A 25,659-nucleotide genomic window follows, 5' to 3' on the forward strand; every position below is an offset into this window, starting at 1 on the left:
CACCCCAAAATGCATCTTGGCAAAAACTTTCAATAAGTAATGGAGCTGCTCTGCTAACCTCTGCCAGTTATTGCTGCCTCAGGGTCAACAGAAAGAAGTGGTGGGCATAGGAGATAGTATGGAGAATTCTTTGATTGGGCTGAGGGCAGTGAAAGAGTCCTGAGGGGACCCTGTGTCACATGGAGGGATTTGCTGCCTACAAATCTTTGGTTGCAACTTTACTTCGGATGTTGCAAATTATTTGGGGTTCGAAATACTGACCTAAAAGTTAGCTACAGAAGGTGAATGTTGAGGCTCTACCTTGCGTAGTATTGATTGGGAGTGAGCACAGCCTCTGTAATTAGATGCTTTGGTGTTCTGGGACACAACGAAGAGACTTGGTACTTCTTGGGAAGAGGTACTGATTTGGGGTAACAACCCTGGTCTGGAAACACAGAAGGGATGTTTACAAGCAGTGGTTTGAAGTGTAGTCAAGAAAAAAAATTTGAGTGTGACAGAACAGAAAAACCAAACCAACATCCTTCCCCCCAGGACACAACTGCACACACACAGTCTATTTGACAACTCCAAGTTTGTAGGTCCTTGCATAAGGGTATGAGACTGGCAGTTACCTATTTTTGTTGCCTTTGCTACCAGTGAACTGACAAGTGTTAGATTCCAGGGGTTGCAGGAGCAGTCTAGTGTTTGCACAGGCATTTTTCAAACCATTTGCATGGCAGGTATTTGAAGAGTGGCCAGGCAAGTCACACTAGGAAGAAGCTGCTTGAGAGGGTGAGGCCGGGTAGAAAAGGATGTTGTGGTGCAGGCATAAGGACCACATTCAGTGTTAGAGCAGAGCTGTGCAGAGTAAATGAAATCCTGGAGGCCTGGCTGCTTTTCTTCCCAACCAACTGCCACCCAGAGCAGGTGGCGCCAGGAATTCGCTGTTACCCTTTCTGTCCTCTGTGACCTTTGCCCGGTGGTTGAGCTGTGCCCGGATGTTTGAAGCATCTTTAATTTTGGCTTTTGGACAGAGCAGCAGAACAGGTGCGTGCCCTTCCATAAGGGAGCTGCGGCCACCAGAGGGCGCAGAGGAGCCTTTTGACCGATTGGCTGGGGGAGGGACAGTTAGATGAAATTCACAGCGAACAGGACCTAGTCCGGGAATTAAAGGATCAGAGCGGGCCTGAGGAGGGATGGGAGGCAGCAAAGATGTGGGGATAAGGAAATGCAGGGACTTGGCCCAGTCTGCCTTCGCGCAGCCCCTTCCTCCCCAGTATAGGCCTAAGGCCTATAAGCCATTCTTTCCCGAGGCGAGGAGCTGGCAACCGCGCTCCTGGGTCCTCGGGTTCCTGCCCCGCTCCGGGGACTTACTCGCGCCAGTCCTTTCCTTCCTCGGGGTCTCCAAGCGCAAGAGCGGGTGGCCTCGGGCCTGGGTTTCAGGGCGTCTCCGAGAGCCTGCTCAGCCCCGTTCCGCCGCGCACAGGTGCAGATGGCCTCCAGCAGGCTCGGGTTCCGGGTCGCTGGCGGGCGCGGTGCGAACAACTCCCGCCCCGTTCCCGGGACCCAGCCGGTCCCCGACCCGGGGAAAGCGGTCGTTTCGCGCTCAGAACCGGGCACCGCGGCCGGCACCCTGGCCCTTTCTTGCCTTCCCGCCCCGACGCTGCTGAGCCCCAGTGGTCCCGGGAAATCTCGGCTCCTCCTCCAGGAAGGCGGCCAGCTCAGGCCGAGGACGGGGGCCCCACGCTCGGAGTCGGCTAGTCGGGCCACTGCCCCGGCCGTTTAGGTCAGAGGTACGGGTGGCTCCCGGACGTCGGATAATCCCCAGACCTCCTTGCCTTCCCGTCCTCCTTCCACTTCACACGGCGGAGGAGGAAGAGTACGGCCCGGTGACAGAGTTCAGGACCCTTCTCTTTTCCCCTAGCCCCCGGGGGGCCGGGAGGGCCCCGCGACTTACCCGACCCACCCTGCGCCCTGAGCGGGTGGAGGCCCCGCGCCACGACCGTCGGAGGGCGAGGAGCGACCCCCCGCGGCCGCTCGCCTGCGCGCCCCGCCCGGAGGACCGCGACCTCTCCGCCCCCTCGAATGCCCCGCCCTCCTGTCCCCGTCGGTCCCCACCCCACCGGCACACACACGGCACAGACTCTGGCTAGAGCCGCCGGTGGCGTCAGTGGCCCGGCTCCCGCGCCCGCTCCGGCTGTCGGGCGGCCTTAGCACCTGTCGGTCGGTGTCTCCCGGAGTGCGCGCCCCTGACGCCGTCGCGGCCCGGGAAGGCCATGGTTTCCCTGCCCGGGCCCCCTGCTACCAACTTGCTGCGGTTTTTGTTCCTGGGGCTAAGTGCCTTTGGTGAGTGAAACCCCGGACCAGGGGACGACTTGAGATGGGCGATGGGATGAACCCGCCCCTAAGGGAGGTGTTTGGGGTCACTGATGAGGAGCTGGCGGGATGGGACTCCCCCCTTTCACTCTTGCCCTTCCCTGCTACACACGCCCCCACCCCGTCCACTCACTCTAGGCATCACTGGCGGGTGCTGACCTCTGTCCCCTCAGGTGCCGGGACAGCTCCCACCTCGGGTGAGGTATGTGTGGTTGGACACAGGGTTAGGGCCTCTGCCCAGGTAGACCTCTGGGATGAGCTGTAGGAACCAGTCCTCACCCTCGCTCCCCACCACCACCCAGCAGGGCCGGATGAGCTGAGCTGCTGGATGAGACCTGGCTAAAGAGCTTAAGGACTTAACTCCAGCCGCTCTCAGGCCCCTGCACCCTACACACAAACTAATGTGCTGGAGCCCCGGGGGAATTCCCTGGGCCCGGGCTTGACACACGCATTTCACGTCAGTTCCCCAGTCCCATCCTTCCCCTTGCCCCGTCCTCCTCTTCCTGCCCTGGGAATCAAGGGAGGTGCCCCCAAAAGCACGACCGTGAGGTCATTTGGGACACAGGAAATGGGGGAGGGGTGCAGATGCCTAAAGGAACAGAATTGTGACCCCCCTGAGTTGTCACCACCCCCACTGGTTCCCAGAGCCAAAGGGACAAAGGAAATAGGAGGGCCTCAAAGAGCCTGAGAGCAAGGGCGCCTCCCCGGAGCAAGTGCTTCAGGCGTGTTGAGGGCTCCCAAGAGCACCCAGGAGCTGGGGTGGCCCAGTGGGGAGAAAGGGACCCAAGAAGGAACTAAACCTACTGTCAGAGGCTTCACCAGCTGCCTCCCAGGCTTCCTTGCCCTCCCTTTTCTGGGATCCCGAACAGCCATACAGGGTGGGTTTGTTGAGATTTAACTCCTCCCTTCTCTCCTGTTGGAAGTTGCCAGGGCAAGTAAAGCTTGGGAAGATGTGGACTGGAAGTCAGCCGCAGTGATGGGACTGAGGTGGGGCTCACCTAACTCTCACCCCTTCCCCCTTTAGGTTGTTCTGTGCTGCCAGGGTGTTTGGGCATGAAATACTAGGGTTCCCAAAGTGGGGCTCAAGAGCAGCCTGCCAGCCACGCCAAAGCCTAGAAAGGTTCCTGCCCCTCTAGGCTTGGCGGGCCTGCTCCTGGTGGGTAACTTCACAGGCCCCTTTCCCAGCTTCAAAGTCAGGCCCCTTTCCCTTCTGTGTTCTGCTCCCAACTTCCCACGTCCCCCTTCCTGCTGGGGGTCTCCAACTCCCTGGAGGAAAGCCCAGGTTTGCTGCTTGGCCATCTTCTGCACTCGCCTTCAGTTCCTCCTGTTCCTATCCTAACTCTGAGCCTCAGCGTTCCTACCGATGGCCCAGGCTCAGCGTCCCTACCTGGCTGCCCCGGGGGTAGCTGGCCTCTCTCCAGGCGCTCCGGAGCCGCCAACAGCCCTCGGCCGGCTCTGCCCACCCGACCCGGCTCTCCGCGGGCCCTTCTGCTCCGCACTGCGCCTCGGGTGGTTCAGCGCTGCTGCCCCTGGGGCGTGAGAAGCCCGCGGGGGGAGTTTCTCAGAGAAGGAGGGAGACTAAAAATAGTAGCCCGGGGAGCGGGCCCATTTTCCTTCTCCTTCGGCCCTTGCGTGCTTCCTCACTCTGGTCTCAGAGGGGGCCAGGAGGGCCCCTTTCTTGGGCTGCTCGTGTCTCCTTCACTTAGACCTTCCACTACCCCTTCCCCCTCCCTATGTCACCGTGAACCCCGAGGGCGGAAAGGGCCAGAGTTGAAAGGCTTCTGCTCCTGCGAATACCCAGGACGCAGGGCAGGAAAGCCTCCGGCCCTCCTAAGCGCCAAGTGCCTGACTGGGCGCGCAGGACAGGGAGCATCTGCCCAGACCCCCCAGTATGTCTCTTACTATTTTACCGCCCCCTCCCACCTTGTGCAAAGTGGAATCATAAATGCAGGGTCTGGGGGGTGGTCAGGACGCCTGGGGCCAAGGAAGCTCGCGCCTCTCCCGGCCCTGCCGGCAGGTTGGGTGGCAGGAACTGCTTCTGGCCGGGGGACTGAGCTGCAGGAAGGCGGAGACGATCCACCCGACCGCCTCCCGGAGTCCCCGGCCTCGGCCAGGCGGCCAGCGGGCCGGATCCCAGGGGGCGTCGGCTCCTCGAGGCCGAGGTTGTTTTCTCCCGTGGCGGCCCCGGTCTAGCGGCGTCATTGTCTTCTGGCTTATCACCGGGTACAAGTTTCCTGGCCGGCCCTCAGGGACCCGCCAGGAAATGGGAAGGGGGTGCCGCGAAGGCCAAGGAATAGGGGTGGGGGGTCTAGAAAGACACGCAGCCGGAAGGCGGTGGGGGAGGCGCGCATCCTGGCCGGATCCGCTCCTGGGCCCGCGGAGGCCTTCAGCCCGGCTCCGGGAGGGCGGGAAGCCGGGCCTGCCTGCGGCCTCTGCCCGGACGCTGGCCGCCTGGTCACCACGCGGAGCCGGCGCCTCGGGCCCCGGTGCAGAGTGCTGGGGCCCAGGAGGAGCTAGCCTCGGCCCGGGGAGGCCAGCACCCTCCTGCAGCCTGGCCTGTGCAAGCCCGAGTTATTTCCTCCGAGGGTTTAGGGGTTGGCTGTTCCGGTGCCTCTCGGGAGGGCGAAAAGTGAGTGTTCCTGGACGCCGCGATGCCCGCACTCATTTAATAGGCCCCTACTGGAAACCAACACCTCAGGCCACGTCCTGCCTGCCGAACACAAGCTTTGTACCTGATTGTCAGGGCCTTTAATGCGTGTCCCAGCTCTGCCCTGATTCTCGGCGACCTCGGAGGACGCTCCCTCATCCCCTGGACCCCCAAACAGCACCCTTTCGGGTTCTTAACTCCCTGCGTTCCCTGCTTGCTCACGTGTCGGGCCTGAGCAGCAGGCGGGGAGCAGTGCAGTCGCGGGGCGAGGTCGGGCGCCCACTTCCATCGCTCTAGCTGGGAACAGCTCAGAAGAGCCGCCCACGGAGTTAATCAACAACCCCGCGGCCTCCCCACACCCTCCGCGCATCTGGCTGAGAGACGCAGAAGCAGGAGAGCGGCGATCGTGGGCAGCGCCCCGACTCCTTGGCCCCCGCGGGGGGAGCTGGAGGAGCACCCGCGCTCCGTAGAGTGTAGATTACAAGTGTTAAATCTGCCCTTCCCCTCGAACGTCTTCCCCTCCTCGCTGGCATCTGCCTTCTCTTCCTGGTACTCCGAAATCGGCTCCTCTGGATACCTTTTTGTGTTTTTTTAAGTGCATAGAAATGTGTCCCTATCCCTGTTACAAACCCACGGGCTGCGGCTGGAGAACAGGCTCTGATGACACTGAAAGCAGGACGCTAGGTCAGCGGGCCCTGGGCCATCTTCGAGGCCTGCGGCGGCGGCGGCGGCGGGACCCCGCCGGGTTTGTCTTCTGCGCTGCCGCGCGGAGCCAGGAGCCCAGCTCGCCGCGCTCATGCCTTCTCGCTCTCGTCCCCAGCGACCCCCTCGCGGGCCCAGCTGGAGGTGCACGTGCCCGCCGGCCTCCACCGGTTGCAGGCGGTAGAAGGAGCCGAAGTGATGCTCCCGGCGTGGTACACCCTGCGAGGGGAGGTGTCCTCGGCCCAGCCCCGGGAGGTGCCCACCGTGATGTGGTTCTTGGAGCAGAAAGGGAAGGATCTGAACCAGGTGAGGGAAGAAGAAATCTTCTCTGCCAGAGGCTGGCTGCTGGGCAGCCAGTGGGAGGGGTGGTCAGCGACTGGGGGACCGGGAGGGAGATTCAGGGAAAAGCAAGGTCCTCCTCATCTGCTCAAGTTTTGTTTTGATCTTGGAGGCTTCCCGAAAATAGTCTCTTTTTCCAGCTTTTCCTAGCAATCCAATACACAAAACACTTCAAAGTGGAGAGACATTTTATTTTGCTGTTGGGGTCGGGGGAGGAGCGAACATTGAGGGCTGAGGAAAGGTGAGGGCCTGTATCGCACAACTTTTCAAAGCTGAGCATCTTCCTGTTCATAGTCTCTGTGCTTTGGTGGCCTTCAGGCCACCTTTGTTCCCAAGTGATTATCTGTCCTGATGTCCCTTTGTACTCCCCTTGAGAAGCAAGGGGCAGTCTTTCCCCACAATCTCCTACCTACTCTCCTTCCTTACATCACATTTATACTCAGAGGCAGATGTACCCAGAAGCCAGTGAAACTTCATTTTCAGAACTCCTTACTTGCACACACTCTTCCAAGGGCCTGGAAAGGGTGTTCAAGCGGTCATGGCAAGTAGCAGATATGTGTGAAAGGGATTTAGATTGCAGGGTAGATCCAGGTGAATTTATATGTGTGTGTGTGGGGGGGTGTCTTCAGGTAAAAGAAGATAAAAGATATTTTTAAAAAATCTTGGCTCTATCCCTGCACTCTATCTACATTTCCTTCACACATACTCCCTATTTACATTACCCCTTGCCCTATACCACCTTCCTAAATACCCTAAGTGGGAGACGAAGAGACATTGTACAGGGGAACAAGAGCTGTTCTGGTGAAGATGACCCAGGAGTGGTGAGAACAGGCTAGGGAGATGGGGTGAATGGGAACCAAATACAGGTTAGAGGGGATGGGTACAGGTGGGGGGCACTTGACGATGGCTAGTTTGGGGTAGGGGATTAGCTGAGCCTGTGGGCACAGTGCATGCATGTAATAATAACAGGGAGATGTTATGTCCCCCACCAGGTGCTGGCATACATCGGTGGGGTCACGACGTCAAGCAAACCTGGAGTGTCCTTTGTCCACTCCATGCCCTCCCGGAATGTGTCAATGAGGCTGCAGGGCCTCCAGGAGAAAGACTCTGGCTCCTACGTCTGTTCTGTGAATGTACAAGACAGTCAAGGCATAAGTAGGGGCCATAGTAGCAAAACTTTAGAACTCAATGTTCAGGGTAAGTGAGAGGCACACACTTTCCAGGAGCTCCCCACCCCCAGGGGAGGTCGGCAGGTCTCCATCCCGAATGGCTGAGTAGAAAGGTCGGAGGAGGGGCAGAGGGGTGTGTCTGGGAGTAGGGGAGGGGGTCTGCTGGTCTCTTGGGTGGAGATTTTAACCTGTCTCCCCTTCCTCAGTTCCTCCAGCTCCTCCATCCTGCCGTCTCCTGGGCGTTCCCCGAGTGGGGACCAACGTGACCCTGAGCTGCCACACCCCAAGGAGTAAGCCTGCTGCCCAATACCAGTGGGAGCGGCTGCCCCCATCCTCCCAGGTTTTCTTTGCACCGGTTTTAGGTGAGGGAACATGTGGAGACAACTGAGACTGTGACTGAGGTGGGGGAAAGAGGAGAGCTACCAGTGGGGCGGAGGAGAAAAGGGGAGGTGGTGCTGGAAAGGACTGGGGGCAGAGGACAAGGGTGTCGGGGGAGGAGGGGCTGGAGAAAGGGGGCCACCAGGGGTAGCCCTGTGCTGGGTGCTTCTTGCCACAGACTTCTGTTACATAAGAGGACAAATGGCCTAGTGGTTCTGGAGGTGGATTACCTGTGGTCAGATCCCAGCTCCGCCACTCACTAGCTGTGTGACTGCACTGCCATTGCCCCGTTTGTAAAATGGGGGTATCAATAGCCTTGACTTGAACACACCACCGATAAAAGACATTTTGGGGCAGTTGGAACATTTTTAATACGTAGTCCTGGATGTTTTTAGAGAATTATTATTTATCAGGTGTGGCAATGATGCTGTAGTATGTGAGACAATGTCCTTATTTTTTGGAGATATATGCTGAAGTGCTTTTTTTTTCTCTCTCTCAGAAAAAGAGAGAAGTGAAATAAGTATACCAAATGTTAGCAATTGTTGAATCTAGGTGGTGGGTAATGTATTTTCATTTTGTCCCTTTTTCTACTTACCATTTGACCATTTTTAATAATAAAAGTTTTAATTGTTTCAAATAGGGCTTACCTCTTAGGTTTGTTGTGAAATTTTCATAGGTAGTACATGTAAAGAACTTAGCCTTTGGTGTTGAGTAAGCAGCCAATAAGCTTTGTTATAATGCTTATTTCCTAGAACTCTTTTAATACCTTCAAATAGGTCATATTACTCCCATTTTACAGATGAAGAAATTGTGCCCCAGGGATAGCAAGTAACTTGTTTGGAGTCACATGGCCTATTCAGAAATCCAGGTTTTCTAACTCCTAGCCTAACGTTCTTTCTCTCTCCCCACATGGCCATTCAGAAATAAAAGCAAAAATGGTATTTTGGCTTTTCTGGGCATCATCGCCTCCTTAGCCTCCTTTCAGGCATCAGTCAGGAACGCTGGATGGTGGGGGCTGTGAGTTAGCAGTTCTGCTTAGCATGCTGGCTGCCACACCTTTCCCTCCATCAGGGAACAGAGTTGGGTGTCATAGAGTCAAAAAGGACATTCCAGACGAGGGGCAGGACTTTTTCAATGGGAAGGAGGGGCCCCAGACTGATGGCTCTCTACTTGTGTCCACAGATGCCCTCCGTGGGTCTTTACGCCTCACAAACCTTTCCACTTCCATGTCTGGAGTCTATGTCTGCAATGCCCGCAATGAGGTGGGCAGTGCCCACTGCAATGTGACCCTGGAAGTGAGCACAGGTCAGTGCGGGGTAAGTGCCGTGAAGGAGAAATTGGCCATCGGTGGGGGTGGGGGTGCAGGAGAGTGGATGAGGCCTTTCGTTTTTTAACAGGACAAGGAGCTCATCCTGGTCCAATGTCTGTACAAATGTTTGGTCAGTGACTGACCGTTTTCTGCTTGACAGCTACCCCTCTTCTTAACAGGGAAAAAGAGAAAACAAAACATGTCTGGTAGCAGTGGGGAAGGAGGTTTGGAGAGGGGTGGGGAGCAGCTGGGTGTCTCCTTTTGACAGCAGGGCTTTTCTAGGGTCCGGGGCTTCAGTAGTGGCTGGAGCAGTTGTGGGCACGCTGGTTGGACTGGGGCTGCTGGCTGGGCTGGTCCTCTTGTACCATCACCGAGGCAAGGCCCTAGAGGAGCCGGCCAACGATATCAAGTAAGTGTCCCTGGTCTTTGCAGAAATGGGGTTCTCCCAGCTCCCCTTGCTGAGGCTGGGAATTCAGGCAGCCCTCATCTAATGGGAGGCTGGGCAGCAGCTGAAGCCTCATTCCTCTGGGCAGATTTTAGAGAAGAGGACAGTTAAATAGAGGGGAGGAAAGAATAAGGCATGCTCTCTTCCCCTTTCCAGCTTCTGACCTCTTATTACTTCTTTGATGATTAGGGAGGATGCCATGGCTCCCCGGACTCTGCCCTGGCCCAAGGGCTCAGACACAATCTCCAAGAATGGGACCCTTTCCTCTGTCACCTCAGCACGAGCCCTCCGTCCGCCCCGAGGCCCTCCCAGGCCTGGTGCACTGACCCCCACACCCAGCCTTTCCAGCCAGGTCCTGCCCTCCCCAAGGCTACCCAGGACAGATGCAGCCCACCCTCAGCCAATGTCCCTCAGCCCTGGTGGGGTCTCCTCCTCTGCTCTGAGCCGTATGGGTGCAGTTCCTGTGATGGTGCCGGCCCAGAGTCAGGCTGGGTCTCTGGTGTGACGGCCCAGCCACTCATTAGCTAGGCCACCTGGGTTTGCTCCTGCCTCTAGGGGCCACTCCTAGCACAGAGGTCTGAGTCTTGGGAGAGCGGCCATCTTCCAGCCCTCCAGTCTTCTGTCTTTGCCTTTATTATGGGAAAACTAAGTCTTGGTTAAGAACCAAACTCCCAGGAGGTAGAAGGAGAAGAGGAAGTAGATGGCAGATGCAGAAGAGCCTCTGCGCCCTCCCCGTTCCTGCAGGGCAACGCGACTGAGATTGTCTCAACCTCCCAGGGCCCTGCTGGAGACCGCCAGAGTCCTCCAGGCCCCTGGATCTGTGCTCCACCCCTACCTGCCATCACCCTTCACTCCCACGCCAGCTCCCTGCATTAATAGAGCCTGCCCTGCTGGTGTGCTTGAATTTTGTTGGGGCAGGGGGTAGGGAAGATATTTTTAAAACTAACTTGAAATGTGTGTTTTTGTGTTTTTGTTTTACAAATTTTAATAAAGATGTAATGTGGTTGTATGGAAAGTGAGAGTCAAGTCACCTTTTTAAACTTAGGATTCCCAGGAGAGGCTGAGCTTCAGTATGGCTTTGCAAAGAGGACCCCTACTCAGGCCTCCAGCTTCGTCTTCCAAGGGCAGGGGAGAAGATCCTGACTTGAGCTCCCCTCTCCCAGGCCCCTGAATCCTTAACAAACACATCTTGCCCGTCCACCAGGATCCCCTCTTGTCCAGAGGGAGAGCTCAGGATGGGCTGTGGTGCAGGCCTGTGCCCCAGTTCTGTCTGCCCTTTCCTGCCAAGGCTGGGGGCTCCTCCAAGGCTCAGTTGCTCTGTCCGTACAATGGAGTGGCTCTGGGAGGGGGAGGGGTTGTAGTTTCCATGGAGACCCCTACCTCAGCAAGTGGTGATCAGAAGTGCCAAAGAAGGCATCTCGGAGGAAAAAAGAAGAGGGGCCCTCAGAAGGAGCAAGACTCCCTGACGGGGTCAGGAGGGTCTTCAGCCTGGGGCTCAGGCTCCCAGGGTTGGGCCTGGGATGAGGTCATCTGCCAGCTCTCAGGTCCTCAGAAAGCCTCCCTCTTCCCCAGGTCACTCTTTCCCTCCAGAGTTCCAGCTCTGATCCCTTTCCCCTGGGGGCTGCCCCAAGCCCAGCCCCGTCCCCAGGGCCTGAGAGCTTCAGAGTTGGGGGGAAAAAGGACAGAAGAAGGGAGGGGTCCAGTATCAGGCCTGCCGGAGGGAGGAGCCTTTCCCTACCTGAGGGCGCCGGCCTCTCCCCTTGTTTGCTCTGAGATAGCCAGTCTCGCTCCTGCCCAGCGCGAGGAGGAGGCTGCCTGTGGGCACTGTCTTCCCTCCCCCAGACCCAGACACCCAGACAGCCCGGCAGGACCTGGCCATGGCTGGGCTTCTGGGGACCTCCCTCTGCGGGGCCCTTCTGGGCCTCCTGTGCATGAGTGGTGAGGAGGGGGCCGGGCGGGACGCGGTGAGAGCTGGGGCACCGAGGCCTGGCCTCCGGGCCCTGGGGCTGGGGGTAGGCCGGGGAGGAGGCGTCGGAGGCCTGGGCTGGGAGGGTGCATTGGGCCTCCGGGGAGGGTTTAACCCCCACCGGACTGTTGTTTTCCTTTCCTTGGCAAACACACCCTCATACCTGCCCAGTCTCCGTCCTTTTACCCACAAAAACCCGGCCGGGATGGGCTCCTCCCTCCCGGAAACCTCAGGTTTCAAGAAGGCAAGGATTGAGGGGTGGGAGTTGAGCTCTGGGTAAGGGCAGAAGCCCCCAGACTCCTCGTGGAGGCGCAGGGTGGGCCGGACCCCTGGCCACCAGAATTTGGGCCCGGCCTCCACTCCGCCCAAGCCGCTGGCCGGCGTCGCCGGAGTGCTTCTCCCACGGCCTCCCTCTGCGCCCCGCAGCCCCTGCGCTAGCCGTGGAGGTGAAGGTGCCCGCTGAACCCCTGAGCGCGCCGGTGGGCAGGACCGCCGAGCTCACCTGCACTTACAGCACGTCGGTGGGAGACAACTTCGCCCTTGAGTGGAGCTTTGTGCCTCCTGGGAAGCCCATCTCTGCATCCCATCCCGTGAGCTGGGAGCACCTGCGCCAGTGGGGGGCTCTCCGGTCTCTTGAGGGGGTTGGCTGGGAGAGGCAGGCGCAAGGGCCTGCCAGGGTGAGGGTGCTGAGTCAGAGAGGGTTCCTTGGTTGGTCACTGTGCGTGGATGCAGACATATGTGGACTCCTAGATCTTAGGACCACAGTGTGGGCTACCCTTTAACCCATAGAAAGCTCTGCGTAACCAATTCCCTCTCCCACTGTTCCTATATGCAACTTACCTATGTTAATGCAGGCCCAGTTTCAGTTAATAAACCTGCTGAGGCTGAGTTGTGATTGATAGTAGGATAAATGCTGCTCCTTTCTGGAATAGTTGCATTATTCATTTCTGTTTTTTGCAAATTGGGAGCCATGCTTAGCTGAAAGCAATGAATCTAGTCATTCAGAAACTGGGAAGGGATGGTATTTGGGGACAGATAGACCTTCATGGTTCTGGCTACACAGTATCAGCTTCCCTGGCTGATGGGAGGGAGGGACCTCTTATACCCATTTTTGAGAGAAGACTGTAGAGTTGATGCCAGGCAGGAAAAGGCACATATGTGTATCTTCTGCTTCTCCCCAGATACTGTACTTCACCAGTGGCCATCTGTATCCAACTGGTTCCAAGGCAAACAGGGCCAGCCTGCTTCAGAATCCCCCCACAGGAGGGGTGGCCACCCTGAAATTGACTGATGTCCACCCCTCAGATACTGGAACCTACCTCTGCCAAGTTAACAACCCCCCAGATTTCTACAGCAATGGGTTGGGGCTAATCAACCTTACTGTGCTGGGTAAGGCAGGCTGGGGAGCCACCGGCTACTCACATACCCTGAATGATCGTACTGATCCTGCTAAACCCACACTCCACCCTCATCCTGATTTCCAGCTCAAGCACACAACTGCACTGGAGACCCTAGGGAAAATATTTCCTTCCGAAAGCCGGCTAATCTAGATGGCCATATACCTTCTCCACCCTCCACAACGAATGCCTCCTTCCTCAGCCCCTGGTAACAAAGGGTTCAAGAGAGAGGAAGACCTTCCCACATATAGGTATCTGAGTCATGTCCACAACAGCTTCCATCTTTGGGGGAACCTCCTGTTTGTAGCTCAGATTCTGTCCCTCCTTAGGTCAATGGCGGAGCAGGCCAATGGCCATTAAAAGAACAAGGGTCCCTGTCACTAATACCAACTCTATGTTCAGAGCTTTGATCTCACTTCAAACTTGAGCCTGCTCAGGGATGCGCAAACAGAAGAGGCTGGGGATGTTTTGATGGTAAAGAAGAGTTAGGAGGTGCTGTATGACAGCTGCATTAAAGTATCTGAAGGGCTGTCCTATGGAGGATTTTTCATTTCTCTTTGTGGGTCTGGAGGGCAGGAATTGGGACCAATGGGTTGGTGTTATATTAACACAAATTTTACTCAACATGAGGAAGAATTCTCTAACAATCAGAATTTCCAATAATGGAAATCATTTTCTGGGAATGCAGTGGTGTGTGAACAGAAGTGGACCACTATTTGGTAGGAGTATTGAAGCAGGAAATCTAGCACTTAACAGGGTGAGGTTGGGAGATGACTAAGGTACTTTCTGTGATTTTTGCAGTGCCTCCCAGCAGCCCCTTGTGCAGTCAGAGTGGTCAAACATCTGTGGGAAGCTCTGCTGCACTGAGATGCAGCTCTTCCGAGGGAGCCCCCAGGCCAGTGTACCACTGGGTCCGCCTTGGATCTTCCCCTACACCTTCTCCCGGCAGCATGGTGCAAGGTAAGGGCCCATCAAGGAAGAGGGGATGCTGGACCTGGGCAAATCTGGTCTCTAGACTTCACACACCTACTGGACCAGTTCCATGCCTGGGGCGGCATGAGGCAAACCACGGAACCTTTTCCCTGCTTCTTCCTGGGCTTTCTCTATTGTGCCACCTGTCTGTCCTCTTGCAGTCTGTGGCTGCATGGTCCTAGGAGCATTTCTGAAGCTAAATGTACTCCTGATGCCCTGGAAGGGAGTGGGAGTCAGGGGGCATTCTCTGATTCCTACTTACCTATTTGGGGGGGATTTCTTTTTGGTTTCTTAAGGGTCATGAATCATTTCCAAACTTCTTAGAGAGGAAGCAATGACTGGCTTGAATCATTTAGCCAGTTCCTTTAGGGGAACTGTATAACTGGCCAAGAGCTTCCTCATGCTGGCTCCAGTGCCCTGTCTCTCCTAGCCCCAGCTCCAGCCCCGGCCAATTCCTTTATCAGTGCAAAGAGCCCCCCAGATCACCCCTGGTGTGTGCTCTGTCTTCTAAAGGGAAGGTAAGCAGCTTAGAAAAGCATTTGGGTCAGCTAAGAGCCATGCCAGAAGATACAGTTTCTAGCAATCAAGACTCCCTCGCCCCTCAAACCAGGAACCTGACATCAGCCAGTAAGCACCCCATCCCAGTTCTACTGGCAGTTTCTGGACCCTTCCTGTGTGTGCAGCCACCCACTCCCACACCAAACAGGCGGCTATGCAGGGTGGGAAGAGCACAGAAGTTCCAATGGCTTTGGCACTTCCTCTCTGGGTCACCTCAGACAATTGCTTTCATTCTCTGGGGCATTTTCCCCACTAATAAAATGAGGCTTGTCCCTTCCTGGCAGGATTGTTATGAGGAGGAAATGAAATGTGCTCTTGTCATGGTAGGTGCCCACTGTGGGTTGAACGGGAGGTGGAACACTTCCTCTTTACCCTCTAGATGATGTATCTGGCCAGCTCATTCTCACCAATCTCTCCCTGACGTCCTCGGGCACCTACCGCTGTGTGGCCACCAATCAGATGGGCAGTGCATCCTGTGAGCTGACCCTCTCTGTGATGGGTAGGGGATGCCAGGCAGAGGCCAAGTGGGCAGGCCTGGGTTGGGGGGGGGAGGCTGCGTGAAGCTATCCGAGAAGGGGCCAAGGCAGGTCTGCAGCTCTGAGGATCCTGTGTCTCCTTAGACCCTTCCAAAGGTCGAGTGGCCGGGGCTGTGATCGGGGTGCTCCTGGGTGTGCTGTTCCTGTCAGTCGCTGCTTTCTGCCTGTTAAGATTCCAGAGAGAGAGAAGGAAGAGGCCCAAGGAGACGTATGGGGGTAGTGAGCTTCGGTGAGCCGGGGCTGGGGGTAGTGCAGAAAGGGAGCAAAGGGCTTGGGTTAAGAACAGGTGACTTCAGCCCTCCAACTCTGTCACCTTTAGGGGTGGTTCAGGGGGAAGGGGTGCTTCTCAGCCCTGGGCCTTGGTGGTGGGGGTGACAGTGTAGCCAGTTTATGTGAGCATGTGAGTATGATGTACAGGTGGAGGGGCTGGTTCACAAGCTGCCCTCACCCTCCTCCTGTAGAGTTTTTACTTTTTAGTTTTTAAGACCTTTTAACAGCCATCAACAGGATATGGATGCCAAGAATTATATTTGTCCTGAGCACTCAGCTGAGTTTAGTTTCTTCAGTGGGAGGCAGTAAGGAAAGGAGAGGCAAAAGCGACCTCCGTTATCCACTTTAGCTGTCAGTCGTGGGATCCAGAATAGGGATCAAAGCAGTATTTCTCAAGGTGTGGTCCTCCGATTACCTGGGCAGAAATCACCAGAAGCTGGTTAAACATCAGATGCAGTTGGAGGATGTGGGTCCTTTGAGGGATGCTTCCAGCCTTCACTAAGAATTTGCCTCTCGCTATCAGGGAGGATGCAATCGCTCCTGGGATGTCTGAGCAAACTTCTGTGAGGGCTGATTCTAGCAACGGGCTCCTGGAGAGGCCCCACTCTGCCAGCAGTGTGACGACCACCAAGTCCAAGCTCCCTATGGTTGTCTGATTTCTCTCCCGAACCCTGAGGGGTACTATCGAAAATTAAAGCCTTTGGGTACCATATTGTCTCCCTCTTCCTTCTGCCGGTAGAGCAAATCCCTGTAGCGGTTGGAAGAGTATCACCAGTAAGGGAAAGGATGGGCTTGAAGTCCCAGTGGTGGTGCTGTAGGCGGTAGTTTGTAGGTGGGCTCCAAGGGGGTAGGTTTTAACCTAGGTTCCCCACTCCTTTTCCCCCCTGCCCCCCCTATTTCTGGTTTGGTCAGATTTGTTCATGCTTTGAGTGGTGACCTTGTGCACCCCAAATACTTCCCCTCAGGCACCCTCAGAACACTTGGACATTCCTCTTTATTGTTCACATTCCAACCCAGCACAGTCACATGCACACACGGAGATAAAAACCTTCCGGCCTCAGCCCCAGGAGCCCGGAGGGGGCGGGGCCAGCAGGAGCAGGGGCGGGGCCGCGGCCGACTCCTCCCACCCAGCCTCTCCGGCTCTCAGCGTTTGTTAAACAAGGGGGAGCTGGAGAGGCTGTTCTCAGGGTGCGGTGGGGAGCGGGGAGGGCAGATCACAGGCAGGCGTGGGGTCAGGGTGTGAAACACGGACTTCTCTTCTGATCAGAGCGAGAGGTATCCGACACTATAAAAACCCTCTTCGCCTCTCTCCTTGCCCCAAATCCAAAATTCTGGGGCTAGGCTGGGCGGGAACAGTACAGAGACGCAGGTCGCCCCCTATAGCTGCGCACAGAACGGAAAGACTTTTTTTGGCGTGTACCTGGGCGACGCTTAGGGCGCCCTCCACAGTGCGCGCATGGAGGCGCACGGAGGCTGCGGAGGCAGAGCGGCATGCTGGGTGCGGGAGCGGTGGGCGAGAAGCAAACGAAGGAGGGCTCGGGAGCGCGGGGTTTGGGGCTCAGTCGATAGGAAGGGCGAATGGGGACCATACTAGCTTGGAGAACTAACTAAAAGGGCACGGACTTAACAACTCCTCGAAGGAGCCTGCCTGGGAGAAGGAGTCTCTGGGGACGTAGGGAGGGCTCCTGGAGCTGGCAGGTTGGTGAGAAGGAGATGATCACAAACACGGCAGGGAAGTCTTGTCACTGCGAAGGGGACACAGCATCCATCTCTCCTTGGGAACTGAAGAGAGAGGAGGTCTGAACACCTACCCTCTCCCGGTACCTCCAACTCCCTTCCCGAACTAGGACATCACCGCGAGAAGCGCCCCGCGACTCCAGGCACCCAGAACGCGCCGCTCCGAGTCACTGGGACGAAATGGGCCCGCGGCCAGTGTGTGCGCCGCAGTGTTTTGATAGCCCCTGGCCGCGATGTGCAGCCAAATGGAGGTGACTGCGTGTCTGTGTCGGTCCAGGTGTGTCCCCATCGAAGCCCCAGGCGTCTTGATGTGTCAGAAAGCCCTCATGCACGGTACATTTTCCCCGCCTGGGAGGGGTGCGGGAGGGCAGAGGGAAGGGTTGGGGATTTGGTCCTTTTCTCCCACTCCGGGCTCCTACCCCGCCGCTCCAGAGTTTATTCGGTACCTTTGAAAATGCTCAGTTCTTCGGTCCAGGGCGGGGCGGAAGGGATGGTGCAGAGAGAGACAGGTGAGCTCTCCGAGCCGCAGCGCCCTCAGCCTATCGCCCCCACCCCACCCCGCCCCAGGCCCCGCATTTCTGGTCCCCGCTCCCTCTGTTCCCCTCTCCACCCATCCCCCGGGCACCCCGCCTTCGTCGTCCGCGCTCCTGGGGAGGAGGAGCGGAGGCCACTTCCCGCGGCCCCAGGTCTGGGAAAGGGGGCCCTGCCGCCCTCCTGCCGCGCCCCGCCCGCCTCACCTGGCCTAGTCTCCGCTGGGGCCGCCGCCCGAGCCTCCCCGGACGCCCCCAGCTCCGCCGGGTCCCCCCGGACCCGGGCCCTTCCGGCCGCGCTCTCCACTCTTTATCTTCTTCCGCGCCATGTGGCCTCGGAAACTCGCCTGGATTTTGGCAGCGGCCGCATTGGCGCCAGGATCGTCCAGCGGGATGTCGAGAATGTCGTCGTCCGGCTTGGAGCAGGCGCTCTCCTGGGGGCAGGGGGTACATGTGGGGGGGCTGGGTCGAGACCCCGCAAGGGTGGGGTAGGAGTGGAGCTTTGGGGGATTGAGCCCAGGGCGACGCGCAAGTGGGACGTGCAGAGAGGGGAGTCGCGGGCGGACTAAGGCAGGGCCGCGCCGGTGTGTGCGTGTCCCTTCTGGGCAGCAGCGGGCAAGAAGGCAGGTTTGGGCTCAGGTGGACACAGGTGTGTTCTCAACTGAGGAAAGAAGTGCACGGTGGGATGGGATACACGACAGCCAGGCAGCCTGGAGGGAGCGAAGGGCCCATCACCGTTCGCCGAGGTGGGGGCGCTGCAGAGCTAAGTGGAGGGTGGAGGGATTTAGAGGAGCGAAGTAAACAGCAGCAGGGGCTCCTGGATGTGGCTACCTCTCCTTGTCCTCAGAGGGTGCCTCCCTCTCAGAAGAACCCCTTCTGAGGCCGAGATTTCCTGGGAGAGGGTGTGGAAGAATAAGGACAGTCCTTTCCCTTTGTGAAATCAAAATCACACCAGAGCCCAAAGCTGGAATTAGGGTAAAGCTGGGGCGAGTCCTCAGTAAAGCAGCCTTCCTCCACCTAGTGCCAGAGGCTCAGAGACCTTTTCCGCACTGACTCTCCATTTACCACTGCTCTCCAGGATGTACTTACACAGAAGAGAGGAGATGGTCTGGAAGAAGCTACAGAGAAAAGGCTTCATTCCAAAAAAAAGGACAAAGGACAGATAAGCAGAAGCAAGAAGCCCTTTCCATGATGTGCTCATGAGGAAGAAAGGAGTTAGGACAATACTACCATTTAGCACTTCCCTTGTTCCAGGCACAGTAACATAGTATTGTACAGATATTATTTCATTTAATCCTGCTAACAAAACTATGACATACTTTTCATTGTTATCTTAGTTTACCCCTAATGATTAGACTGAAACTGATGATTAGACTGAAAACCTGCCTGCGGTCATACAGATCAGTAAATATAAGATTCAAACCTTTGTTAAATCAGGGTCTAGAGTATATTTTTAACCCCTACTCTGTAGAATTAGGACAAGCAAAAGCAGTCAAGAAAATGAACCAACTCTACCACCCGCTAACCACATGGTCTTTACAAATGATCTGATCTTTTCTTTTCTCAGCTCCTTCATCTGAAATCAAGATTATAATGTCTACCTCTCTGGGTTGTAGGGTAGAATAAAGAACATGACAGGCACAATCCAGCTGCTCAGTATATGGTACCTATTATTATGATTCTTTTAAATAGTGATAAATTGATGTGAAATAGTTTTTGTAGGCCAAGCATGGTCATATACAAACAATTTTATGTTTCAACCCAATAATAATCAGACCCATTGCCCAGGTTTCTGTTTCTCCCACAGCTTGTCCTAGCCAAGAAGAGAAACGGTTAGGAAATTGATGGCATTGATTTTATCCCCTGAGTCCCTTGTTGCCTAATGTTACTTCCTGTGTTGCGGTGGGTCAGGATGCATCTCCTTGCTATGGAGCGAGAAGGACATTCCTCCTTTGATAGGACCCTCTGGCTTCTAGGAATTTTCCCTATTTTTTTTGGCCTGAGGACATTTACGGTTTTCACCGGCTTTTGCTTCTTTGGCATGAGATGACCCATGTAGTAATTGAGTTCTATTCATTTCTCCTTCCTGACATCACCCACCCAGTTCACACAAGTGGGATGGGCACAAGCAGGGCTTCAGTATTTACCTCCACAACCAGGTTCTACCCCAGGAGCACAGGTTTAAATCCCAGATGCAGAAGCCCAGGTTTACAAATGGCTTCCTCTCATCATACTTCCCAGGGCTGTCTTCATTTCTTGAGCTTCAGAGTTCTTCAATTTGTGCTCAAGATGCCCACACTTGATTTAAGAGCAGTTACAAAGAGGCCAGTGTGGTTGTGGAGGGGCCCGACACAGTCTTTTTAGTCTTTCTGAGGCCTAGTGCTCTTTCCCCAGCATCTTATTGCCCACCTAAATCAGAAACAACTCTTGGGTTCCTTGATTCTCAGGGTTCAAGCCTTTTTGGGGGTGGTCTCAGGGTACCGTGAAGCTTCTCCTCAAAAGAGGACATTGATTTGGAAAAACAGAACAACTATTCCTGACTCACCTCTCCCCTGCTGGCAGCTGTGGAGGTTGAGTGGAGGACAGGCTATCTTCCCTCAACCAAGCTAAGACCCACCTGCTGGCCTATCCATCCCAGCTGGATCCAGAATGTAAATCTGGGACAACAGGCAAAGCTACACCCAACATGCTGTTCCTCCCTGGAACCAGCTCCCTCTCCCTCCAGCTGAATTCTCACAGCAGAACTGCAACGTGGCCTGTCTGCAGGCAGTGCTAGAGGGAGAGTGAACGGAATCTGGGAAGCCTGGGCTGGTGCCTTCCAAAGCCAAGATCTCACGGTGCACGTCTAGGGGCTCTCAGTGAACTGGGGGGCTCCCGGGGGAGGTGGAAAGTGCACTGGGGGGCAAAACAGGAGCCATGGCTTCTGGTCTCACATGGGCCCATCACTTCACCTCTGAGGGTCTCAGTGTCTTCAGCCATCAACTAGAACTTGGCCTAGATGAATAAAATCTTATTCAGCTCCCAAATCCTAAAAGATTTAATTATCCCTGCCTACTGCTTGTTAGATGCCTGTGCTAAGTGCTTTGCACATATTACCTCATTTAATCCCCATTTTAGAGGTAAAGAAATAGCCTCCGAAACATTTGTAACTTACCCAAGGTCATAGAGCTGACAAAAAGTGATGAGATTCAGAAGCTTTTGCTCTAACCGCTGCCTCAGGGCAGGTAATTATTTCTATGAGTTCAGCTGTACCAAGTCCACGAGACAAAGCAAAAAAAAAAAGGAGTAGGACCCAAAAATATGTTTCTTTGCCTTTTCATATTCATTACTGAATATGATGTGACTGTATACTAACAACTGGTACATCTGCAGCTCTGTTGTCTTAAAAAAAATCTGTTTTCTTCTTCTTATTTCTGTTTGAGCTTCTAGCAAGGGGCAAGAAGGAAATAAGTTTGGACTAGGTGTTTCCCAAACACCATGTTAGGCAGTCAGCAAGGGCAGCCCCAGAATGAAATATGAAGAGAGACCTGCCCCTAGCCCCCAGGTGTGCTCTGTTCACTCTATACAGGCCAGCTCCTTTCTAGTACTGAGCCCACCCTCCATGGAATGGGGAGGGAGTAGGAAGATGCCTAGCCCCAACCCTCGAACTGTCACCCCTTCTCCTCCTTCTGGTCCCCTGCACAGGTGACAATGGTGCAGTCCCTTGCTCAGCCCCTTAGCCCTGCAGAGCCAGGACAGGTTCTGAAAGGGGAAGGCTTCTGTGCACAGAATGCTTAGGAAGAGGTGCCCCAGGGCCCCATGCACTGGCATGATTGTGTATATGTCTTCTCCGTACTGTTTGGGGGCAGCTTCTCCTTTTGCAGAGGACACTCTTCCCAACCATGCCTATCAATCCCTCACTGTGGCTTCCTGGGCACTCAGAGCATGTCCAGGACAGACCAGGGCATGGACCAACATCCTACCCTCATTACTCTTGCAGGTGCTAGTGGAGACTAGTCACACTCCTTCCCTGGCTTCGTGGATTCTTTGCTCTCTAGCCTCTTCCCAGAGACTGTGCCTCCTGCCTTCCCCTCCCCATCATTCTTACTGTCTCAGCAATATCCACCCCTCATATACGGAACCCACCATCTATTTCCTTTCCTTTAGAAAACACTGCTGGGGGTGAAGAGATCTTCCTCAGTGGAGCACAGGAACCTCAGTTAAGAGCCCATTCCTCCCATCACAACCCCAAATTTCTTCCTGGAGAATAACAGACAGAGGGAAAAGACTGGAAGGCAATGTTATCAGGGCTTTCTCCAGGGGCAGAATTGTAGATGATTGACATGCTTCTTTTTTATACTTCATTTTTACATTTTCTGTTATGAGCATATTATCTTTACAATGAGGGGAAAAAAACAGTGACTAGAAGAGGTTAAAAGTACAGCTATCCCAATCAGACAAGGCCATGTTCAAATCCTGTCCCCACACTAAGAAGCTGTGCCTCCTTGGGCAAATGAGTTACTCTTTCTAAACCTCAGTTTGCACATCTGTAAAATGGGGAAAATAATTACCTCACACAGTTGTTGTGATGATTACCTATAAAGTGTTAGGTACATGATAAACAATACCAAATTGACAACCGTAATTGATATTAATGAGAGTTAAAATCATAACAACCACAAGGTTTTGCCCCTAAATTCTTTCTGCCTTTTGATATCCAGGCATAGTCTCACCTCTTACAAACTGGGCTATCTGTTCCTTCTCAACCGCACTTTAGTTTTCTTTTGTAAGCCATAGGGTGAAGGGTGGGGGGCTGGCAAAGTCATGACCTCCTGTATCATTAGCTGGACTGACTGACTGAGGATACAAGGGCTCTCAGGTCTTTCTCCTTATGTAGAGGCTAAAAATAAGTAAATAATTAAAAACAAACAAATAAATAAACAAATAAATGTTACATGTGTATGGCCACTGCACTCCTCTAGCGTGCCAGGAGCCAGGCCGGGAGATTTCATACAACCTACTTTGTTGTTAACAGCAACCTACTTCGGCGTTAGGCCCTCCGCGCATCCAGGTCTCCCTCCGTGTAGGTGCTGACAAATCGCAGACACTTCCTTCCCCTGCCAGCAGGGCTCCCTCGCGGTCACTTTCCCAGCCCCCTCCCGGGCTGGAAGGCGCTGGGGGCCGGACCGTCCCTCCTCGGAACCACACTAGGCTCTGCCGTCCATCGTCACTACTAAGCTAACCCATATGAACTGGCCATCCCACCCTGTGCTGCACACGGCTCGAGGGTCGTTAGGATCATTCTGTCCGCCCACCGACGGTGGGGTGGAGGCAGAAAGCCAGGGGAAACTGAGTCGCCGCAGCTTTTCGTTGGCGATGGTTTCCAGCATCTCTGGGGAAAGTTTCCCTTCTCGTCCAACCTGCAGCTTCCCTGCTGCAGAGCCCTGAGCTCCCAGTCCAACCTAGACCGTCTGGCGATGGGCGCCCAGACGCCCCCGCGAGTTAGGGAGCATTTTTCCTAGGGCTTCCAAGTTAGGCAGGTGCTTTCCACCACCCACCACCCGCGTCTCAACAGGAGCCTTATTGTTCCTAGGTCTTATGCGCCCACTTGCGCCCCGCACTAGCCCTCCAGGGGGGTCTTGGGAGCCCCTTTGCCTCGAGCCCAAGCTGGATGGGCGTCCCCCAGGCTCTCGAACTTACGGTGCAGCAGTCCATGCTGGTGTCAGGGGTCCTCGGCAGGGGCGGAGGCTGGCGCAGGGCGGGGGTGGGGTCTGTGCGGTGCTGGGTGGGGACTCCGCCGTGGGGTGCCCGCCGACCCGCGCCACCAGCAACGGAGCGCTCGGGTCCCGTCTCCCGCGCTCCGCGTTGCTCGCAAATGTAACCTGAGCCCTGCGGCCGGAGAGCCAATCAGGAGAAGCCTTCGGCGGAGTGGGCGGGGAGATCGGAGGGAGGACCACTCCCTCTCCCGGCTCTCCCGCCTCTCTCCCCCTCCAGCCCCAACCCCTTCGCCTACACACTTCCATCCAGTCCTCCTACACTCCCCAGCCTCCCAAACGCAACCCCCTAGCTTGCTGAGGCGGCAGACTGCCAGGCAGATGTCTGCGGGCGCAGGTAGAAGGAGGCCCCGACATCCTGGGCACAAATACACTCACATCTGGGCGCAACACCCCTCCCACTCATATGTAGAAAACCAAGACTTACCCACCTCCCTACACCTCCACAGCATAGCTGGAGTCCCAAATGTGGCTCTCTAGCTTCCCTCCCCGTCAGTCCACAAAGGCCCCCTCAGACGTGCGGATAGAAAATCCCATCATCATTCTGCTATGGGATGGAGAAAGCTGTCAGTACACAACCGGGTGGTGGGCGCACATACACTCAAAAGCTCACAAGCCCCCCATGTCTACATGCCGTACTCCCCTGGCCCACTGGAATGTGCACATCTTTAACACACAGACACTTAAATAGCTGCGTAAATAGCTACAGAGAGCTTGTACACACACACACTGTGCACATAGATGCAGATACTCTGTTATGCGCACTCGCACACACGCACATGCATACACAAATACGTGCACACAGGCGATCACCCTATCTGAGATGTCTGCATTACATATCTATTATCTGTCTGGCCGTATATCTGTATACCTAGCACCAAACAGACAAAATCATATATGCACAACATCCATTCTATATGTATTTATATATGGATAGGGACTTGGGAGTAACACCCTTACCAGACTCTCCCTAACCTCTTGATACACTGCTTCAGAAAAAGGCGAACACTGACCACTCTCACCCTTACCCCCAAGAAGAAGAAAAATACCTAAGCCCCAGTATTAGGAAATGTCAGAAGTCATCTGCTCTTTGTGTCCATGATGGAGGAAGGATGTGGGCTTTGTGAGAGGTTGGGAAGGGAAGATACGGGAGGGGCATCTTGCAGGAGCAGCTTGCCACTCTAGTGGCGGCCAGTCTCCCCCACTTCTCAGGGCACTACAACTGGCAATGTGGCATATTATGTGGCTAGGGTGGGCCAGCTCTGAGAAACAAGAAAGTCTTTCTCAGCTAAAGTGCCAGAAGAGGAAGGGAAGAAAGGCCCATTGACTGAAGCAGAGCAAGACAAAGAGGGCAAACGGCCTGTGCCTCTGGCTGGGACAGGGGCTCCTGAAATGGCACCACAGTGAGTCCACGGCCACCGGCTGGTCGCAGCATGACTGCTACATGCTTCCCTCCTGCCTGAACTTTCGGGCCACGGGTCTGGCATGCCAAAGGGAAAGTGAGTAGGACGGAAATTCTAGTAGCCACTCAGGATGGGAACAGGGTTAGCCAGCTGGGCCCCCAGGTTGAACAGGATGCTGGCTGGGATTCCAGGGCTTGGGGTGTAGGGGTGTCTCTCCTGGCATGTTTGGGACCCACCCACCCTTGCAACTGAAAATCTGTTCCCCAATCTGTCTCTGGCACATCCTCCATCCCTCCACCTCCACCACATGGCAGGGTGTCCTGGGAACTCAGGCCCTTGCCTAAATGATAGGCACATCTGGGGCCTCGGGTTGTGCCAGTTCCTTGGGACTTCAACTTCAGAATCCAAAGGAGAGAGGAAGGAGGAAATTGGGGGCTGAGTGGATATCAGGCCTGGACTCTGTGCTTTTCTCTTCCCAAATTAGAGCTGAGGAATTCGGGATTTAGCGAGTTTGCAGTAAAGTCTCCCAAGTTGCTAGGCAACATCCCTCTGCAGGCTGCACTGCCTCTGGGCCTTTCTTCCTGCTGGTCAGAGCTGAAGGGGGGTGTCTTTACAACGCACCACCCCGCCCCAAACTCCCACCCCCACAGCACAGCCCTTTCCTCCTCCTAAAAGACACCTTTGTGTGGGGTGAGGTTTCTGCACACTGGCGGGCCCATGGGAGAACGGATCAGCAACTGTCTCTTCCATCCACAAAACAACCATTTCAGCAACAGCCCACTTGAGGCGCCCACGCAGAACTGGCCACAGTGCTTGCCCTGGGGGATGGGCTGGCTCTGAGGTGAGGGAAAGGTAGACAGAGAGGAAGGCAGGCACCAGAATGAGCAGACAGACACTCACAGGCGCAGAAGCAGCAACACGCATGGCATCATTTAAATGGCACATACGCATAGACCCAGAGGCACAGACACCGTCCACACAACCGCAGAGACACATGTTATGGGCTCACTGCTGCGCACTGACATCCTAAGGCATACACAGAGGCGGACCCCTTCACCACCACACACCAAGGGCACAGATTTCCCCTGCTGAGGGGTTTCTCTTTTGTACCAAGTGGCCAAGGTCAGTCAACAAGATGGGCTGGGTGGAACTCTGAGCCTCTGATTCTTGCATGAGCCAGTGAATTCACAGGA

General features: G+C 55.4%; 3 protein-coding genes across 8 annotated transcripts; 2 read left to right on the forward strand and 1 right to left on the reverse strand.

The window, feature by feature from the left end:
• Positions 1–2,107: 2,107 nt before the first annotated feature.
• ESAM (endothelial cell adhesion molecule) lies at positions 2,108–10,359 on the forward strand. Of its 3 annotated transcripts, XM_037000797.2 has the most exons (8): positions 2,191–2,325; positions 2,494–2,557; positions 5,823–6,010; positions 7,036–7,240; positions 7,419–7,574; positions 8,773–8,895; positions 9,182–9,308; positions 9,534–10,359. In XM_037000797.2, the coding sequence occupies exons 3-8, from the start codon at positions 5,903–5,905 to the stop codon at positions 9,847–9,849; spliced, it is 1,035 nt and encodes a 344-aa protein (XP_036856692.1). In that variant the 5' UTR covers positions 2,191–2,325; positions 2,494–2,557; positions 5,823–5,902; the 3' UTR covers positions 9,850–10,359. The 3 variants fall into 3 exon arrangements, with proteins under 3 accessions (XP_036856691.2, XP_036856692.1, XP_073095661.1); XM_037000796.2 differs by lacking the exon at positions 2,494–2,557 and having other exon boundaries at positions 2,108–2,325; XM_073239560.1 differs by lacking the exons at positions 2,191–2,325; positions 2,494–2,557 and adding an exon at positions 4,766–4,984.
• Positions 10,360–11,106: 747 nt separating this feature from the next.
• VSIG2 (V-set and immunoglobulin domain containing 2) lies at positions 11,107–15,753 on the forward strand. 3 transcript variants are annotated; one of them, XM_017679494.3, is made up of 7 exons: positions 11,109–11,282; positions 11,737–11,900; positions 12,492–12,699; positions 13,509–13,667; positions 14,617–14,736; positions 14,858–15,002; positions 15,567–15,753. In XM_017679494.3, exons 1-7 carry the CDS (start codon positions 11,222–11,224, stop codon positions 15,697–15,699), a joined length of 990 nt encoding a protein of 329 aa, XP_017534983.1. In that variant the 5' UTR covers positions 11,109–11,221; the 3' UTR covers positions 15,700–15,753. The 3 variants fall into 3 exon arrangements, with proteins under 3 accessions (XP_017534985.1, XP_017534983.1, XP_017534984.1); XM_017679495.3 differs by having other exon boundaries at positions 14,617–14,712; XM_017679496.3 differs by lacking the exon at positions 14,617–14,736 and having other exon boundaries at positions 11,107–11,282.
• Positions 15,754–16,018: 265 nt separating this feature from the next.
• On the reverse strand, positions 16,019–23,179 carry NRGN (neurogranin). 2 transcript variants are annotated; one of them, XM_037000798.2, is made up of 4 exons: positions 22,990–23,175; positions 17,518–17,744; positions 17,227–17,244; positions 16,019–16,825 (listed from the first exon to the last, which is right to left on the reverse strand). In XM_037000798.2, exons 1-2 carry the CDS (start codon positions 23,002–23,004, stop codon positions 17,523–17,525), a joined length of 237 nt encoding a protein of 78 aa, XP_036856693.1. In that variant the 5' UTR covers positions 23,005–23,175; the 3' UTR covers positions 16,019–16,825; positions 17,227–17,244; positions 17,518–17,522. The 2 variants fall into 2 exon arrangements, with proteins under 2 accessions (XP_036856693.1, XP_017534986.1); XM_017679497.3 differs by lacking the exon at positions 17,227–17,244 and having other exon boundaries at positions 22,990–23,179.
• Between the last annotated feature and the right edge of the window lie 2,480 nt (positions 23,180–25,659).

Source organism: Manis javanica, chromosome 6, assembly GCF_040802235.1.
Source record: "Manis javanica isolate MJ-LG chromosome 6, MJ_LKY, whole genome shotgun sequence".
NCBI classification, from domain to species: Eukaryota; Metazoa; Chordata; class Mammalia; order Pholidota; family Manidae; genus Manis; species Manis javanica.